General features: G+C 35.6%; 1 protein-coding gene across 1 annotated transcript in view; it reads left to right on the plus strand.

The window, feature by feature from the left end:
• The first annotated feature begins 11,941 nt into the window (after positions 1-11,941).
• LOC128216055 (uncharacterized) overlaps positions 11,942-20,276 on the plus strand; it is a 33,487-nt gene continuing 25,152 nt past the window's right edge. The window contains exon 1 of the mRNA XM_052922648.1: positions 11,942-11,998. Coding sequence (XP_052778608.1) covers positions 11,962-11,998 — 37 coding nt within the window. The 5' untranslated portion in view covers positions 11,942-11,961. The remainder of the gene's footprint in view (positions 11,999-20,276) is intronic.

Below are 20,276 nucleotides of genomic sequence, written 5' to 3' on the forward strand. Positions count from 1 at the left end.
TACTCCACGTTCTGTTACGCTTCGTTACGTTCCGTTACGTTTTGTTACGAAGGCCACGCTATGTCACGATTAGAAAATGAATCGGGGCAATCGTGGTGAAATTTAAGTTTGATTTAAAATCTGTCCCGATGCCCAAGATGTCCCCGATTCAACCACGTTCCGTTACGCTCCCCCACGATCACCCCGATTCGACTCCACGCTCTGTTACGTTCGCCACGATGCTCTGGAATCGGGGACATCGTGGTAATCGTGGCCTAATATAAACCTAGCATTAGCGAATAGCACAAAAATATAAACGAAAAATGGAGACATAATGTGTTGATTACTTCAGAATGGCGCAACTTCAAAGAAACACTCTTCATCTAGTAGCTTTAATGTCTAAGCACACGCATAATTACTATAATAGGATGTTATAACATTGCAACTTTTAGCTCCAGAAAATGTGTTTGTGTACTTTTTCTCCATTCATTGATTTACTTGTTTACATGCGATGAACATTGTATAATGTTTTACGCAATAAACATATCGTATCGTATCGATATGAGTCGGATATGCAAACATGGAATTTTTCAATTGTAATCATTTATGCTTAAAAAATTTTATGTCGGGGGGGGGTAAACATAAAAGGAAGAACAATAACATAACATAACATAATTTAAAAGGTGCAATTCTAAGTTACTTCATACTCTAGCCGTCCTCAATCTTTTATGCAAAAAACATGAGCATTTGTACTGCATCGCATCTTTCTCTACACCTTTAACACGAATTGCATAAATAGTGTATACCTATAACAAATTGCATAAATTAAGACATAATGTTTATATATTTTATACCATTTTGTTACATATAAAAACAAATAAGATTGTCAAAATCGTGTTATAAACATCAGCAACACAATCCGTTGCCTGGGGCCATAAGTTATGAACCGGGAATTATGAGACCGGATGAGACCGGATTTTACGAGGAGAGACCGGGAAATAGTATCGCCCTGCGCATGCGCAAGAACTTTGGAATCCCACTGTTTTTTTCTATTTATATAACCGTTAACTCTCGGGGGCCGATAGTTAAGAAGAGATATTGAAAATGACACGAAAAACTCATTTCTAGGTCGATTTGAACCAAATTATTTTTGGATTCGTCAGTCAGGAATGCTTATCAACACATAGATGAATTTTATTTTTTTTTCATGGCTAATTTGCCCGATTTGCGGACTGTCGCTTTAAGTTACTACACTTAGGAGTTGACATCTTGGGAATGCTTGTTCCAAGTTTTATGGGAATATCTTGGGAATTTTTGTTCCAAGTTTCATGGGAAAATTTTGAACAGTTTTATTCCAAGTTTCATGGGAATATTTTGAACAGTTTTGTTCCAAGTTTCATGGGAATATTTTGAACAGTTTTGTTCCAAGTCTCATGTGAATATCTTGGACAATTTTCAACAACATCAAGCCAATGACGTTACACCTTTAAAGCTGCACTCACACAGATTGACTGTTCAGACAACTGTTCTTGTTTTTAGAATCAGTCATTTTTGCGTTATTGTAAGGAACCGAGTTTTGTCAGCAGTCTAATATTAATGGTGGTCAGAGCTTAACGCAGAAAAGGGCTCTTTCCAAGCAAAAAATAAAAGAAGTTGTCACAACGGTCTTTCTGTGATAGGACAGCTTTCAGACCGCAATAGTCAAGCTGCTTTACTTCCCAATGCAAATTAAACACAACACTACACCCTAATACCGGCAATAGGACAATAAGAAACTAAACGATCGTTTGGAACGCCTTCGTTGACATGATGATAAGCATACCATTTGGTAGTTTTTGCATATGGTATATTAAATTGAAGGGGTTCTAAAATATATCAATGATTAGTAAATATTAGAAAACATCATTGCCGAAACACTCGAGAATTACCAAATTACTACCAATCTTATTACGGAGAATATGCTATACTAAGCAGTACAGCTGTATCCTCACAAAATAATAATAATAGCAGATGGTTAATACCTTAACATATGTCCAGCTTTTTATTTAACTGGCACTTCCTTGCACTTCCAGTTGGCGATGTGATCGCCGGGGTTCCCTCCTGCACGATGCCAGACGAAAAAGGTTCAAGTTTGCATGTTTATATATATGGTTTATTATTCATAGCACACATATCTAACTGCTGTGTTCCATTTATGCCTTCAGCTTGTGCATCTCCGCTGGTTGATATGGTGTTCGTCCTGGACTCGTCAGAGAGCGTCAGAGCCGACAACTTTACAAAGGTCAAGCAGTTTGTAGCTGATCTTGTTATCAACCCGAACGCAGAGATGGGTGAATTGTGCTCATTTGTGTACATAAATATTGCTTGTTAGGCAACACATTTGTTAAAAAAATGGACGAATGGAAGCGTAATGCACCAGTCAATTTTAACCACGGCCCCCAGGGCCGGGGTTTAGCCGGGACTTTGACTTTCGGTCCAACCAATGCAAGGTAAAATCTCCACCCTGCGGTTCACAAACTGTTGTTAAACTCCCCGCTAACTGCCCCCGCAACCGGGGACAACCTAAGAAAAGGCAATTCCACGCTATTTTCAGCGCGAAAACAAAGCCACCGCATTCATTTGGCACTGCGGGGATACCTGGAAGGTAAAAACACGGCCCATTTTCCCCAATATCCCCGGACCTGGGGTGGGGGCATGGTAACAATTGACTGGTGCATAAATATATACGTCATTGAAATACGACATGTTTTCCTGTTAATTCCTCGAAGTGAAACAGAAAAATGTCTAGTTAATTTGCTTTTTAGTTTGCTCACGCTTAAGACATATTGATTAGAATACCCATAACTCATTAACTTACGAACTTGTTTATACTCACGAGGACATTGCATGAAGGTATTGTCAACAACGGTTTTACTTTCAAAACCAAAAGACGACAGAGGCTGAACCGTACATATATTGTGTTGATTTCGGTTAACTTTAATGTTAATAATATTGATGATTAATTAATCGTAATAGCATAGCGACTTCACAAGAACATCTTAACATATACATATATAACTCTACATTTAATGCTAATTCTTATCGGGATATCCTGATCGGTCCTTAAATGAACAAAATACTTTCAGTAATGATGTCAACGATCAGAGTTTTTGTGTTTGTAATTTTGAAGAGAAAAAAGTGAATATCGGTGTCTACCGTTGAAAAAAAACAAATCGACAACGTCCATCAGCGTCTTCGGCGCTTTTCATTTTTACGGCATTACGTATACGCAGTCATTCTTAATGCTTCCTTAAATTCTATGATTCGTTTAAGTGCTTTAAACGTTAAATATTGTATTTTTTGCATGACGCATGCATGTCTTGTTTAGTGCTTCCTTGGTTCGGGGTGGTGGGGGGGGGGTGGTACTTTGTCTGAGTCTCAGGGGCATGACGCATGAATGTCTTGTTTGGTTGATCCTTGATTCGATTGGTGTACAAGCTTTTTTTTACTCGCACTCGGGCCCTGCCCTTTCTACGAGCTACCCTGGTTCTTTAACGTGCACCAGTGTACAGCACTATCACACGCGACCCCAAATTAACGTCCCTCCCGGAAGAGGATTAGTATTTTCAGTGGTGTGGCGGGGAATCGAACCTGCGAGCCCTTGATTGACAGCCAAGTGTGTAACCACTTGACCACGGATCCGCCACAACTATCTTTATTCTCACCGACTCTCTCGTATTGGTTGCCCGGTGAGCGCAGTGGGAAGCGCACTTGCTTCTCACCTCGGTGACCCGGGTTTGATTCCCGACCTTGGCGCATGTGAGTTTGGTTTGTGGTCACCAAGCCGGACAAGTGGGTTTTCTCCGGTTTCCTCCACAATACAAGACCACACTCTCGCGTTAAATCGTACCAACGAGAGTGATTAGTATAAAGTTGTAATAACTTGTTTTTACAATCGTTGTATAATAAATATGTTTAAACTTAGACTCTCTCCTACACAGGTCCCAATGGGGTGCAGGTAGGCGTTACTTCCTACAATTACTTTTCGTTTCCCAGTTCAAAATGAACAAATACGAGTACAAGAAATCGCTTGAGGAAGCCATCAATGCCATCACCTATGTACCCGGGAGTACCAATACCGCTCTTGCCATAAAGTAAGTATGTAACCTTTAAATCTGCTCTCTCAGTGATTAAACGGTTTGACAATTTTTTTGGAACAAGCCAATTCATGCAAAAATGCATGGAAACTGGTGCTATAATACTACTGACAAAACAAATAGATTGCAGCTTCCCATATTTCAGTTGAAAAATGATGTTTTAACCATTTTCTTAAAGAGGTAGTAACGCTTTTAGCCATAAATCTTTAATTTTCCAACGGGAACATGAAAGACAAAAAACAGCAGTCTTTTATCACTGTTTTTCAAGTATTTATGCATATATTGGCTCATTCTATATCAAAAATGAAAATAAAAGTTGTTCAAATGTTCAATATGTGAGAGTGCAGCTTTAGAGTCGAAATTAAACATATTGACCTCCTTATTGCATACAATGAGCGTTAATCAGGCAGTGCCAACGCTGCCGCTGATACCAAGTGAACTTACGGGTTAAACTTGACAATTGTTTATGGACCTGATTTAGTCTACACTTACGAAATGAAATCTGCATATCAATATAAGAACGCAAGCTCTCTTTTGGTGCTTTCTAGATGTTTCAGTAACTTGTTTCATGAGAACAGGTAGTCTATAGTCGAACCCCGTTGGCTCGAACTCGGTAGGCTCGAATTTCGTTGGCTCGAACTCAGTAGGCTCGAAATCCTCGTTGGCTCGAACTAGATGTTAAGGACCGTTTTCTTTTTACTGAAGGTAAATATTTCCTTTAGGCTCGAATTTTCCGAGGCTCGGGGTATTTTTTCGCCGGTACCTGGTATTTCGAGCCAATGGAGTTCGACTCTACTCTCTATTTTCAACGTGTCATGACCTCGAGTTTCGGCCTGTGCGTATCTGAGTTTGGTTGATGGTAACAAAGTCGGAAAAGTGGGGTTCGTCCGTAAACTTCATTTTCATAGAAGACCACACCCTCGCCTAACATCGTGCTAACAGGCGTTGTTCATATAACCTTGCAATAATAACCAGTGTGTGTGTATACCACGTGATCAATTACGTCATCAGGCGTGTACCTCATTGTACGCAAATATGCAGTTGCGTAATGAAATTTGGACAAGTTTGAAGTTTGGTCATACCTAATTCCCCGAATTCACCGAATTTGAAATTAAAACCGAACGGGGTTAGGGTTTGAAGATCTGGATAGGGATGAGCTGGTACAGATCGCCTTCACCCCGACCAAGGCGAATCTATTTGAGGTTGGAAGCTTGAAAGTTTTCTGTTGACTGCTACCGAAATGGCGTACTTTATAAACATAGTGATATTCTACGCTTTTTTAATAGATTTTAACTCACATTTTAACTATAAGAATATCAACAACTTTGCTTGAGATGCATCTTTTACAAACCAAGTCGATGCTACACTGAGACCTTCACTTCTCTCCATGAAATGGCGATCAGACCTCATCAAGGGAGTGGGTGGGTTAAACGTCAAATGGCGCCTCCCAGGAAGAAATGACTGCTCGTCCAAATACCAAGTAACATTGATACTATAACTTAGTGGAGACGTTGCTCTCAACCCTGGACCCATCCCTACAAACAGCCTGTGTAATGTGTGTGACAGACTTGTGTATAAAAAACACCAGGTTTTACTCTGTGGTATATGTAAACAATGGACATATAAAAAATGTTCAAACTTATCTGGAAGTTTATATAAACAATACAAATTGTCAGTTGCTGTTCAACCTTTCAACTGCAAACCTTGCATGAAATTTTCAATGACTCCTAATATCAAAACCTCAACTCTACATCCAGATGGTTCAACTAACAAAATAACACTCATTTACCAGTGATTCAAAATATTTCTTTTCAGTACAATGCCATCCATAAGAGCAATTTGAATAATCCACCTGGTGATACCACCCAGCAAAACATTCCAAATATATATTAACACCTATCTGTACTAGTTTCAGATGATTTTTCCAACATTTCGGACATAATCTGATGCCTTGACGGACAGCTTCAATTCTCCAGACCAAAGCATATGCAACAACAACCTGTCATCTTCGGACGCTTTGGACACTTCATATACCAGCTCAGTGAACTTTTATGAAGAACTTAAAAGTTTGAGAAAAGGTAATCGCAAGCGACCTCTAATTGGACATTTAAATATCAACAGTCTGAAAAATAAATTTTCTGAAAGTTAGATGTATCTTTTAATAATAATTTATATACTTTTAAAGGTTTAAAAATGGAAAGAAAGGACAGAAAATGGTTTGGTGGGGGAATATTAGTATACATAAGAGATGATCTCCCTTTTAGAAGAAGAACTGATTATGAATGTGAACATTTAGAATCTATGTGTTTTGAACTATTGGAAAATGGGGTATTTTAGCACTGTATAAGCTCCCTACTACAAAAGACACCATATTTTTAGAAGATATTTCAATTTCACTTGATAAAATGTTAATAAACTATGACCATATATTAGTTATTGGAGATCTGAATTTTGATCTGAATAAGCCAGCTAAATGTAAACCAATTTCACAAATCTGTGACACTTACAACCTTAAAAATGTTGTCAATGGTTCAACATGCTATACAAAAGTTGCTGAGCCTTCTAGATGTTATTCTTACCAATCACTCAAATCTGCTTTGCAATACCATGAAGTTTGACTCTGGTTTAAGTGACTGTCACAATTTTATTGCTTCAACTTTAAAGGAACAATGCAATCATGTAAAAACAAAATATGTAATTTTTAGATCATATAAACACTTAAATCCTGTTTCTTTTAATGCAGATTTGAATAGAGTACCCTTCCATGTGGCACATGTTTTTAATGACATTGATGACATTTACTGGGCCAGTGAATTGTTAATGAAAATTGTAGTTAATGAACATGCTCCTCTAAAACAAACTAAGGTAAAAAAAAAAACAACCTTTCATGAATGGAGATCTGAGACATGCTATTTTTAAAAAGAAACAAATTAGAAATTATTTTTTCAAATGTAAAAATAATTTTAACTGGAATGCTTATAGAAGACAACGAAATCTAGTAACAAACCTTAAAAGAAAGTCTATGCAGGTATATTTCAAAGAAAGGTGTGGGCCTGGACCAAAATCAAAGCACTTTTGGCCTACTATCAAACCCTTTTTATCAAATAAAAATGTTCAAAAATCAGAGGCCAAAGAAATATTGAATGAAAATAACACTCTCATATATGATCCAAAATCTGTTTGTAATAATCTGAATGATTTTTATGTCGATATAGCAAACAATATTGGTATTAACAGTTCTGTTATTGTAGACAATACTCACCCCAGCATAGAAGCTATCATAAGAGAAAATCCAAATGTTAATGTTTTTGATTTTAAACCAGACAACAAACATGTTCATAAACTGTTAAGCACTTTTGACTCTAAGAAAGCCATGGATAATGTGGATAATCTCCCACCAAGGGTTATAAAAGCAGGTGCAGATTCACTGACAGAACCCCTTACAAATATTGTCAACACATCTTTTGCAACAGGAAACTTCACAAATGCTCTCATACTTGCTCAAGTTAGACCCTTATTTAAAAAAGAAGACCCATTCCAAAAGAAAAACTAAAGACCTGTCAGTATTCTCCGTACTATATCCAAAGTTTTCGAGCAGTCGGTTGGTGAACAACTCTGTTTTCATTTTGAAAATATTTTTCATAATTTTTTATCAGCTTTTAGAGGAAATTTTGGTTGCCAAACTACTCTACTCCGATTAATGGAGGATTGGAAGAGGGCCCTGGACAACCATGGGTATGTAGCGGCTATACTATTGGACCTGTCCAAGGTCTTCGACTGCCTCCCCTACGATCTTATTGTCCTAAAACTTAAAGCCTATGGGCTCTCCGAAAAAGCTGCCAACCTCATGCATAATTATTTGACTAACCGCAAACAAAGAGTAAAACTGGGCGATTTTCATAGTGAGTGGATGGATATATCAAAAGGCGTACCACAGGGATCGATCTTGGGACAGTTGATTTTCAATATTTTTATCAATGATATATTTTATTTCATTCATCAAGCCAAAGTTTACAACTATGCTGACGACAATACTTTATCTCACTGTGATTCCAACATCAACAACCTAAAACAAGTTCTTGAATATGAAAGTGCTATCCCAATTAAGTGGTTTGAAGATAATCTAATGCAAGCAAATCCTGATAAATGTCAATCAATATGTATCGGAAAGCTCACATTAAGTAAAATAGATTCCTTCAGAATTGAAAACTCAGAAATACCATGTGAAGAAAGTGTTAAACTCTTAGAAGTATAAATTGATTCACTGTTAAACTTTGATGCTCATGTTGCAACTATTTGTAAGAAATCAGCCCGGCAAATAAATGTCTTGTCAAGATTGTCTAAATATCTCACACAAGATACAAAATTACTTATCTACACATGTTTTGTCCGTTCCAATTTTAACTACTGCCCTTTAGTATGGCTTTCTTCTGTAATCAACAAAACACTGAACGACTAGAAAAATTGCAATATAGAGCTCTGAAACTAGTCTTTAATGATTATACATCGTGTTATAAACAGTGTTTAGAAAGAGTAAATATGCCAACCCTTCATATAAGCAGGCTAAGACAAATCGCTGTTGAAGTTTTCAAATGCTTACACAAGTTATCTCCCATTTACATACAAGAACTTGTCTCTGTTAAATCTAAACATTACTCTTTCAGACATAAAAACATGCTCGACATACCACGTGTAAATACAGTTACTTATGGTAAGAAAAGCTTTCGTTTTGAGGCCACCCAAGTATGGAACAGTCTGCCAAACGAATTACGCACAGCTACTGATTTCAAAGAGTTTAAGAGACTGATCCATACTTGGAGTGGCAGCAAATGTGAATGCTCTATGTGTGTATAGTTTAACCGCTTTTCTGCTTGTTAGCTTTACTAACCACTGCTTGCTCTTGTTTAACAAATGTATAGCTGTAGATGAAATGTGTCTAAGTTGCTTCATGCATGAGTCTGGTTTTATTCCTATGCTTGAAGTGAATGCTAATCAGTTCACCACAGGTCTGACCGTGGTGATAATAGGATCTTTTATACCCATTTTTTTATCTATGCATTGTAATGCGTGAATTTTTTTCAGTGTCTTATTTTCTTTTCGTCTTATATATTTTTTAGAAAACGATTAGCGTTCACCTCCAGCATCTTATTTGTGTATATAGTAAAAATCTGTCCTATATGTTGAATTGCTTTGTAATAGCCGCTAACAACTATCTTATCACTTAAATATGTATTGCTGTTTGAATTACATGTTTTGTGTCTTACTGTTGCTTTTATTTAAATTTCACTTAATGCATTGGACCAGTATTAAAAACATAAATATGTTTTATCTTGTAACTTTTGATGTATCTGGTATTATTTTTATGTAATGAAGCCTATAATCTCATTATAACCTATGTTTTAACATTTTAATTAACATATGATATTATGATCTTGAATATTTTCAGGTCTTTTGTTTGTCTGTTATTGGATAATCTATTATGTCGGAAAATAGCTATCAGCTAGTGTTGTTTATGTTTATCATAACCGACTTTAAATAAAGATTATCTTATCTTATCTTATCTTATTCATCGACCTTGGCGACATAGAGTCTTCTCTGTATACTTCCATCTGCTTCGGTATGTCTTTAGTATATAAATGTAAACGTACGTTTCGATGTAGAGCTGGGCCTACATTGTGTGTGTGTGTAAGCTTATTTATACTCGCACTCGGGACTGGAGTGCTCGGATACGATTGTAAGTTATTTTAGGGGTTTAGAGCATTTTGCACAGACAGAATGAAACCCTGGTAAGAGCTACCTTGGATCTTTAACGTGCACAAGTACATAGCATTGCACACGGGACCCCCATTCATCGTCCTTCCCGGAAGACGATTAGTATTATTAATGATGCAGCGGGGAATCGAACCTGCGATCCTTGGATTGAGAGCCAAGTGTGTTACCACTAGACCGCGAATCCGCTATAGAGCTGGACCAGTATTCAATATTGATTTTATCCATATCCTTAGATGTGCCTCAGTGATTCCATCAGCCTATTTTTAAGCTAAATATAAAGGCCAATCAAAAAAAAAAATAGTTTCTAATCTTAAATTTAAGTTCAATCTAAGTTCAATATGGCCGCTGATGTGGAATGAATTATTTCGAGGGGCTCCTCTTTAAATCTGCCTCGGTAGGTTACAGTCCATGATGAATGCGAAAAATTTGAGGGCAGAGTCCTGCCATTTTGGCCATTTTGTTGTCAGAGAGATATATTTGTTTCAAAACAAAACTCTTTCAACATATTTGTATTATTAGTTTACATGAAGTACTTTCATCTTTATTGTCTTAATATATCGAATATCAACGCATCATTTCATAATTTATTTTACGATATGTTGTCGAAATACATTGACGAACTAACATATTCCCATAAGAATACGAAAGCCGTTCATTGTTAAATGGTATTAAGGTTGGTATATACATTACTTATTTGACATGTAACTTGTTCACACTTGCAGACGCCCCAAGAAAATACGTCGTACCGCCAACAACAACTTCAACAACAACTACTACTACAACACCCCCGGCAAGTAATACCACAAAAATAAATCATTCCTTATAAATTGTCAGTTTTAAATAAGTGATTAAAGGCCTGGTTTAAGGAATGTTTTGCATGAAAATTCCCTGCTGTGCATCTCCTGTTATTTGCACTGGTGTAACTGTAGGGGGGCATTTGGGGTCCATTTCTGCTCTAAAACTTCCAAATCTGCACAGCAGGATACTCAGATCGGAGATCTGATAAGAGGGATCAAGGCAAGCAGATTCACATCAATAAACAGAGGTTGTGTACTGTACACAGTTTCTTTTATTTTTGGTGGGGGGGGGGGGGTCACTTCTAGAAGGTTTAAACTAGGCCTTAAACAGTCACCATCCGTATTTTATGGCTCCCAAATAAGATTTACCACAATTAATAATATTGTTTTAATATCCCAAAAAGGATGAATAAATGTCGAAAACAATGGTTCTTATGAAGGATACCGAGTTTAATTCGAAAGAAATGAGCATAAACCACGGTATTTCTACCTTATGAGACTAAAGTGTATCACGTTAAATTTTATAGCATTCACAAATCATTTAATATTTTTGTGCTTTCTGCTATTAAATACACGGTTACAATCTTATTATCAGTAATTAAGTAGTTAAAGGTCTATCAGTCAAAGTTGATGTTTGTTATACATGTGCTGATTTTGAATAATAGTATCACTTTAAATATCTCCAAACATTCTGAACTACATTGATTGTGCTAAGTAAATTTAAAAAAAAAGATATTTGTGAAATTGCTTTCGACAAATAATGTTCCAGGACCAGAGAAATATTAATGTATGATGGTTTTAAATATAGATAAATAAAAGATAAGATTATATCAAATAAGATAAGTTTTATTAAGATAAAGGTTAAGTAAGGTGTTTTAAAGATGCACTATTACTCCCAAATATGATTAACCACAATTAATACAACTGTTTAAATATACCAGAAACGATGAATAAAACAATGGTTCGTATGATGGATACCGAGTTTTAATTTGAAAGAAATGTGCAGAAAACCAGGTTTTTCTACCTTAGGCCACTAATTTTATATAAATTGGTTTACAAAACCCGCCGGTCTAATTTTCAAAATTGTACAAGAAAAATAAAGAATGAATTTCACTTTTTTTTCAAAATTATTTTCCCGACCGTATTAATTTTGGTGCGAAACGAAAGAAAACGAACAGATAAGAGTACGAATGCAGCAGATCTCGACTGGTTTGTTGTTCGCCAATTTATAGTGATAGCATGTGAGCCAGTCAACTGTCGTGGCAGCGCCGTTGACAATGGCGGAATTGGCGATGGCGATATCGGGCTTTCTTTGTAAGAAATATTTTATTTAAATATGCATGAGTTGTTAAAATAACAAAAGCAATCAACATTGGCAAATTTAACAGCCGACATAAACAATAACTGTCACGTGATTGATGTTTTCCCGCGCCAATTTAGGTAATGAAAGTATTGTTGTTTATAGATAAAAAAACAAAAGTGTCAGCGGTTGCCATCGATTTAGTAGACGCACGTATGTGAACGTATGTATAGGAGGGATTTTTAATCCGCCAATATGCTTAAAATAGATTTACTGATAAGCACAGGCAATAGCAACTGTAACATGTAGTACAAACTTTGTACGCACTGGAAAAAAACACACAAAAAAACCCGGCTTTCCTAGGTTTTATTGTTTATTCAGATGAATGTTGTTTTCGAGTGACAGAGGTAAAGAGGCAAAAATTTATTGACCACGGGGAATTTGTCTTATCCAAACGTGTAATCTCTTTTCTTGATCTCAAAAACTAAGTGGTAAGGCTTTTTATTTCATGTTAGCAGTTCCGGCTGCAAGACTGTTTATCCGTGAAAAGAATGCGACGATATCAAGGGGTATGAGAGAGGGTCAGATTCATGTATCTGGTACCTAGCGGGAAGAACTAGAATACTGGCGATTTTTTGATAATTAGAAAGGGAATGTTGTCTGGAAACCTAAACGACATCTTAACATTAAGATTTATACAGATGCGTCAATATATAAAAATATATGCCTTAAATAGGACTGATTCAATGCTTTCTAATTGGTGGAACAATATTTTGGCAGTTAAAATGGCCATACTATAGATATTCTGTCTCTAGACTCAAACTGTATGCTGGATAAAAGTAGATGCGCATTGCGTCATTTTACCCCGTGCCCTACTCCATATTCCGCAGGAGTAAATATTATGTGAGCACAAGTTATCAGCTCATCTGGGAATTGCTACGTGTTTCCTCCATTTGTGTTTCTTTTTGCAACTTTGAGATTTCTAACTAAAAGCACGCTCACGTGTTTGCTGATTTTGCCATTAAGTGATGTTACACCTTATTGGTTCCAGAAAATGATACAATTTGTCAAAGACGCTTTTCATTTGGGTAAAAAGGTGATACAGGCGTTATACAGATTCCATTAAATTCAAGAATTGTGCCAGGTTTGTTAGGTTAGTGAAAGTTTGTGGGTCATTCGGGTTGCTCCAGACAAAGATGGTCAGGTAATCGGCCCGTTATGGGGGAAATTGACATTAACAAAGTTGACTGCAACTTCAAAGAATAACCATTTTGTCTGTGTGGGGGATTCCATTATTCGATTTCTACTGAGTGAGTCAAGATTGCATAATCCGTTGGCACACATCTTTTTCATTAGTGGGCGCCTCATAAGTGAAACTATTAATCATTTGTTTCGGTTAGAAAACAATATTTTCCAAAGGGTTTTATTGGTCCATACAGGTGTTTACAATTTGAGTTAAGAGCATTTGTACAGAAATGAGCTTGAATAATTGACCATGGCTTTCAATGAGCTTGATTTGCTGGAATCATCCTTGCTTTCTATCAGAGAATCAAATGAGCTTATACATATTATAATATCATCCGTCATTGTAACGAAAAACAATTTTATAAATGCCAAGACTGAGCTGACCAATATTAAACTCCAAAATGTTTGTAAAACACATGGCTGGGTGTACTTAAATAAAGGTGACATATTTTTATATGATACTGTACATCTGAATGAGAACGGTGAAAGTATATTTTCTAACAAACTTCGTCATGTACTCTGTACTAGTCAACTGTGAATATGGTTAATTGAATTCAGACGAAAAGAGACTGCATTATATAAGATGATACCTGGTTTAAAGATAAATATGTTCTGTCATTAATTAATGTTTATGTATGTTGTAAATAAATTTGTATATTAAGAGACATCTTCGTCTTAAGTTGAGTTTTTTTCTTAGTAAAGATTCTTAAAATTTATCTTTTGTACATGGTAATGATGGCACATGTTTCGATTTACTAGTCGTTATAATTGGGCAGCAAACAAGTGTTATCGTACTTCATCTCACCGCATGGTTACATCATGTCTAATTACCACAATTACATGGCCGATCTTGAGATCCTTATACTAGATATATATTTATTTACAGACCACTCAGAAGCAAGAAATCTACCAATTTCATTTACGGGGTGTCAATCAATGAATGATGGTGATTCCGTTAATTGTAAAATGTGTGGTGTTAAGCTTGATAGCCAAACGAGTGCATCTTCATCGAATATTATGGATAATGACACTCTTAAAGCAATTAAATCTAGAATGGCATATCTGGACGCCTAAATTGATTCATCCTCATACGTTCAATAAAAGTCCAAGATTCAGTGTGAATTTAGTACCTTTATAGGTGGGCTTCAACCGGCTAAAAACATGTTCAATGCAAGAAACAGAAAATTCCTAGTGTATAAAGAGCGTTACGGTCGTACTCATTTACATACTGCTGACTGTCATTTTAAAGCTATACCAGAAAGGAATAGTTGTAATTGTTCTTTGATGTTGGCTGAAAAGTCCGTTGACAGTTTAATTGAAAAACTACAAGTTTTATTCCGTGATATGGTGCGGTCTGTTGAATGGAACCCAGTTTTTTACACTGGAAATCCCGCTGCCGGTTTGCTTTTGAAAAGACATTTAAAAAACGGTTGGCTTAGAGCAGGCTGCCTATAATGTTGCAATAACAACAACAAGCGGTGCCATTAATGTTCGATAAACTAGGTGCGCTTTGTATATAGTTAACTTATTACATAACTTTTGAAAGTGAAGAAATAGTAAAGTTTTTATTGTTTAGGGACAGATCATATTTTTGTTCATTTGACAGGCGATAGGGCTAGTGATCTGGGTCAATTAACATTAAAACGAGTGTTTGAATTATCTGACAATTAAGACATTTTCATCTCTGAAGTTTCTGGGAAAATAGTTTCATTACACAATCCAAAAATGTAGTTGTTTTTAATTCGAAGGATGAAAGCATTTGCTCTGTTATTTATTTGCAAAACTACATAACTTTTGCCGAAACGATTGTTGTTGATCTCACATGTGATTATCTGTTTCGATTACTAGTAAAAGACAAATCTGCCTATAATGTTGCAATAACAACAACAAGCGGTGCCATTAATGTTCGATAAACTAGGTGCGCTTTGTATATAGTTAACTTATTGCATAACTTTTGAAAGTGAAGAAATAGTTAAGTTTTTATTGTTTAGGGACAGATCATATTTTTGTTCATTTGACAGGCGATAGGGCTAGTAATCTGGGTCAATTAACATTAAAACGAGTGTTTGAATTATCTGACAATTAAGACATTTTCATCTCTGAAGTTTCTTGGAATATAGTTTCATTACACAATCCAAAAATGTAGTTGTTTTTAATTCGAAGGATGAAAGCATTTGCTCTGTTATTTATTTGCAAAACTACATAACTTTTGCCGAAACGATTGTTGTTGATCTCACATGTGGTTATCTGTTTCGATTACTAGTAAAAGACAAATCTGCAAAACATATTTCTGAGAAGCAGGTCACTGCTACTGTAATTTTGGTAAGAAAAAAAAGCCATTTGAAGGCAATAAATCTGTACGATGGCGAGTTGGCACATTCACCCAGAAGAGGGTGTGCTATCGCCCTGCGGCCACTAAGATTGATCGACACTTCAATCAATCAACATAATTATTGGGCAGGGCTGTAACGGGATGCTTGATCATTATGCGCGCGTGGGAAAACTTTTCACCACAAAGCGTCGCAGCAACCTTGTCCAGCGCCGCCGCATTGCAGTCAAGTGGTTATTCACAGCAAGAGCTTATCTCTAAAAAATCTCATGGTTAGAACACTTTTCAGATTCAGTTGCAATTAACATGTAATGTTTATGACTAGTTATGTACATGATTGCAAAATAAACGGTACACTTATTTGCACTAGTCTATTTTATATTTAAACTACTTATTGTTGTGCCTGAAGTAACGAAAAACAAATCCCGCTTATGCCAAAAAAGTTCCACACGTCAGTGGTTTCTGAAACATGTGTTCAATTCTAAACATTTGTTGTTGAGTTTTAGACAGGAAATTACTGTTTAGATTTTATAGTTGCCTGGCATCATAGATGAGAATCTTTGTGCTTTACTTATATCCAATACTTTGCATTGAGGACAAGGAGTGGGTACTTGTAATATTTCACTATAACAAGTGACATCTCAATGGCCGAAATAGATAAGGTGCACAAAGTCTGGAAGTAGTTATTCTGTTGCTCGACGCCTTAGTGTAATTATATAACTCTATGGGAAGTTATTTAAATAAACCAGGTGATTAGTGACAAGTGATTATTAGTTATTGTTTTTTTTTGTGTGTTTTTTATTTGCTTGTTAGTTTGTTTTTTTCCTCTGTATTCGCTCTTTTTGTATCATTTAAAGGAAACTTTGCGGTTCTCTTAATTCCAATACTTAGCATTAAGGACAAGGAATGGGTACTTGTGATATTTCCCTGTATCAAAGAATACATTGAATTTTCAAAGCCCTCTTGCAGTATGGGTGTATGACAAACAGCCGTTCAACTCACCTTTCTACAGAAACACACAATATTCATATTGATCCAGTCTTGCAGGAAATGTGCCATATGTCTGTATGCATATACATGATAACTTATATAATTAAGGAAGACAATTACGTGTGAACATTCTTACTCATGTGTTTTATTAATCCAAATTAAATCAATTGAAATGCAGCGACCAGCTGTGAACCTGATTCCACTCAAGAGAGTTAAAAAAGAGATAGGGGAAAAATACTATAGAACAAAGATAATATATGTCGTTTGAGCGGCTTCTGAATGATGCTAACCTATTTGAATCTTACACTGGCACCACCAATCATCAATTTAGTCATTTATACCAATCCCTTTAAAACACAGAGTTTACATTTTTCGGTGAAATAATCTGTATTCTTTGTATACAAATAAAGCAACTTTGAAATGCATTATGGGCATTCAAGTTCTGGAGCTATAACATTTCTGTCGGATGTGGATAAAGGGAGCAAGAGTGACAGTGACATGGTCATAGCCTCACAGTTTGCGCACATCTTAGATTTTCGCGAATTAGTAATTGCTTATGGGGTATTTAAGACATCCTTCAGTAAAACAAAGTGCAATTGCACTTTTTACTATTTTAAGCGGCATGCAAAGAATGATTAAAATTAAATAAATACACTATATAACAAAACACAAGAATGTATATAGTTGTTTTTTTCTCATTTATTTTTCATTTATTTCATTTATCTAAAATAAATGAGAAAAAAGGGAAGAAAAGAAAAAGATATAGAGTATTATCTTTTAATATTTGTATTGACAACACATCGATGTTTATATAAATATATCTATTTGTACTTTGTGTGTACCAGATATGTTACACACTTTTCTGTATAAATCATGACATTGTGGACTTTTTTCATTGATGCATTTAAAGGTCAACTGGCATAATCCGTCATCAACCGGCACTATAATGACCTTGTCTCCCCAGCTTTAATACAGACACTGCATCTAAAAAAATCCAATTAATTTCTGAATCATAAAACATCGAAACCTATTTTATACATTAAGTACCTGGTTATATATCATCTATTCACAAATACACATTAGGAAACACAGACAAGATCCGTTGTATGATAAGACAGAGAAAGTGTACCTGTTGCTGACCAACTGATATATATTCGTTTCATATGCATGTTTACCTTAATTCTGGGCTAGAAACAATATTACATTATATTAAAGAATTTCAATGCAACTGTTAGACTAAATCTTATATGTTAAACCTTCAGCATACCATATCATCACAATATTATACGTTTTGTTAAATGTAAACGTATATTCATGGATTGCATAATTTGCTTACCTGTTAATTAGTTCTGGTTTTTCGCCAGATGAAGTTAGACCTCAGCAGCACTGTGTCCATTACTTAATTCAACAACGGAATTCTGAGAGATCTTTGCACCAGAAAGATCATTCATGGTGAATGTTACTGCAAAAATCTTATCAGAATTAGCCATTGTTTACATTTCTTTGTACTACCTTCCTGGATTTTTTGTATCACGTGGTACACATAGCAGAAAGCAATGACGTAGTTGTAAATCCCTCTTCTTTGTAAGAAATTAATTCATTAAAATATGCAGGAGTTATTAAAATAACAATAGCAATAAACATTGGCAAATTTAACAGCCGACACAAACAATAAGTGTCACCTGATTTGTTATGAAATTGGGTGGACAGTGTATATAAACACAATTCAATGTTTTATACTTAAATAACGATATACATCTCATGATAGTAAACACATCTCTGCTATGTACAAAACCCTGCAGCAGTAATAAGAATAACATAAGACAGTAGGTGGAGCCTAATATTCATTAGCAGCTCTGAGTAATCATGGTTACAATTTATATGAATGGAATATCAAACATCTCCCTCCATAAATTGTCAACCTAAGGTTCACATATTAGAGACATCACAGATAACTTTTGTGAAGTGGTAATCTAAATATAAACGAAACTGTCAGTTAAAACATTTCTTAATTAGCGATTATAACGTCCTATCTGAGACTCTTGAACTTAATCTGAATGTCATTACTTCTAACATTAAACATAGTTCCCATATCGCTGTGGTGGCAACATTCGCTGCCTCGGCATCGAGTAAATGGGTAGTGGCTTATTGTAAATTCCCTCGGCTATGTACCTGTCTATCAGTGTTCTGTCTTTCGCACACACAAGAGAAATGTAAACAAACAGGCTGATCAGAGCAGACGATGTATTTCCCCACACTACAATGTTCTATATGAAATAAAAATTACCAAGCCATCTTTAACAGATGTTTTATTTGAAATGATCGTTTTCTTGTTGCTGACTGGCATTTTGTTATTTCGGCTAAATCTTTTTTTCCTGTATGGGGCATCCCTCTCAAATGTTTAGAGTCAACATTCTCATTCCAGTCCAAAATAGCAAGGTTTATTCTCAATCTGGAATCCAAAACTAATTATTTTGTCAACATACAATAATAAAGCTTGTTTGAATGCATCCACAACCCTAGTACAAATTAACCTTATTGTAAACGAGTTCAGCAAGGAAACAATTCAGATAGTGTTGACACCTTTAATTGGTAATTAAATGTCACTGGCTGGAATCTGGTTTGTGTATTGATAACTGGAAATAAAATGCACATTTTGAGTCAAAAAGGAGGGAACTCGAACACAGTTATACGTGAACAATTGCAAGACATTGAACTAGGTACTGCACTCCTTTAAAATAACAACTTTGGGCAGAATAAGAAGACTCAAAATATGGAACAAAATAATCAGGACAAAGATAATATATATATATATAGTTTACATGACTGAACAACAATATTCACTTTACCTGGCTGGGATATAAACATGTAATGATGACAAAGCTTTTGATAGAAAAGCGAAGGAGCAACTAACATTTAAGCAATGAGGTTCATAATTATTTATTTAAAACGACAAATATGAAAACAATGCTACATATTTAAACTTATTTGGAATAAAAACTTATCAAGGTTTGTTCACTTTTGTTACTACAGTATTTGATCTGCTACAAGCAAGCTGCTAGGGATGTAAACACCAGCACGCGGTAATGTTTACAATAGAGAATTCATAACCACCAGAACACCAATTAGCCACTCCCCCGGCATATTCAAATTTTCAATCTGACAGTTGGATTTTTTTTTCTCAAAGTCATGCTTCTAGTAATGTCAAAAACAAATTGTGGATTTTTTTATTTGTTTAACCTTTATTCTACATGCCTGCAAAGTTTCATGTCTCAACTTTTTGTAAGCATTGCATAAATTTGGAAAAAGTGTCCCTGATGTGAAACATGCATAAAATTATACAAAAGCTTGCCCCAGCGCCACCTGGAGGTTTATATAGTCCTGTTGCCCCTTTTCCCTCCCAGATCGAGTTACGTATGTTACTGGAGATTTTTGTGTTTTATCTCTCTGTTCACTCGGAGTTTCCTTGGATTGTTGAAAAGGAAAAGTGGCACAATTTTCACTTTGTTTTTCGTTTGATTTGTCAGGCTCACGAAGATCACTGTTCGGAATTTGTTGTAAAAGCCTTCGATTTCTTGTATATGTTCCATGTATGATCTTCTCTCTTGGAATGGAATCGTGACAGTTCCTTCTTTTTCCCATTTCTTCTCAATGTCTAGTTTTATTCTGACCTTTTGACCTCAGTAATGTCAATGCACGTGCGGAATATCTCTTGTAGTAAAAATGTT

Source organism: Mya arenaria, chromosome 14 (assembly GCF_026914265.1).
Source record: "Mya arenaria isolate MELC-2E11 chromosome 14, ASM2691426v1".
In the NCBI taxonomy this organism is placed as follows: Eukaryota; Metazoa; Mollusca; class Bivalvia; order Myida; family Myidae; genus Mya; species Mya arenaria.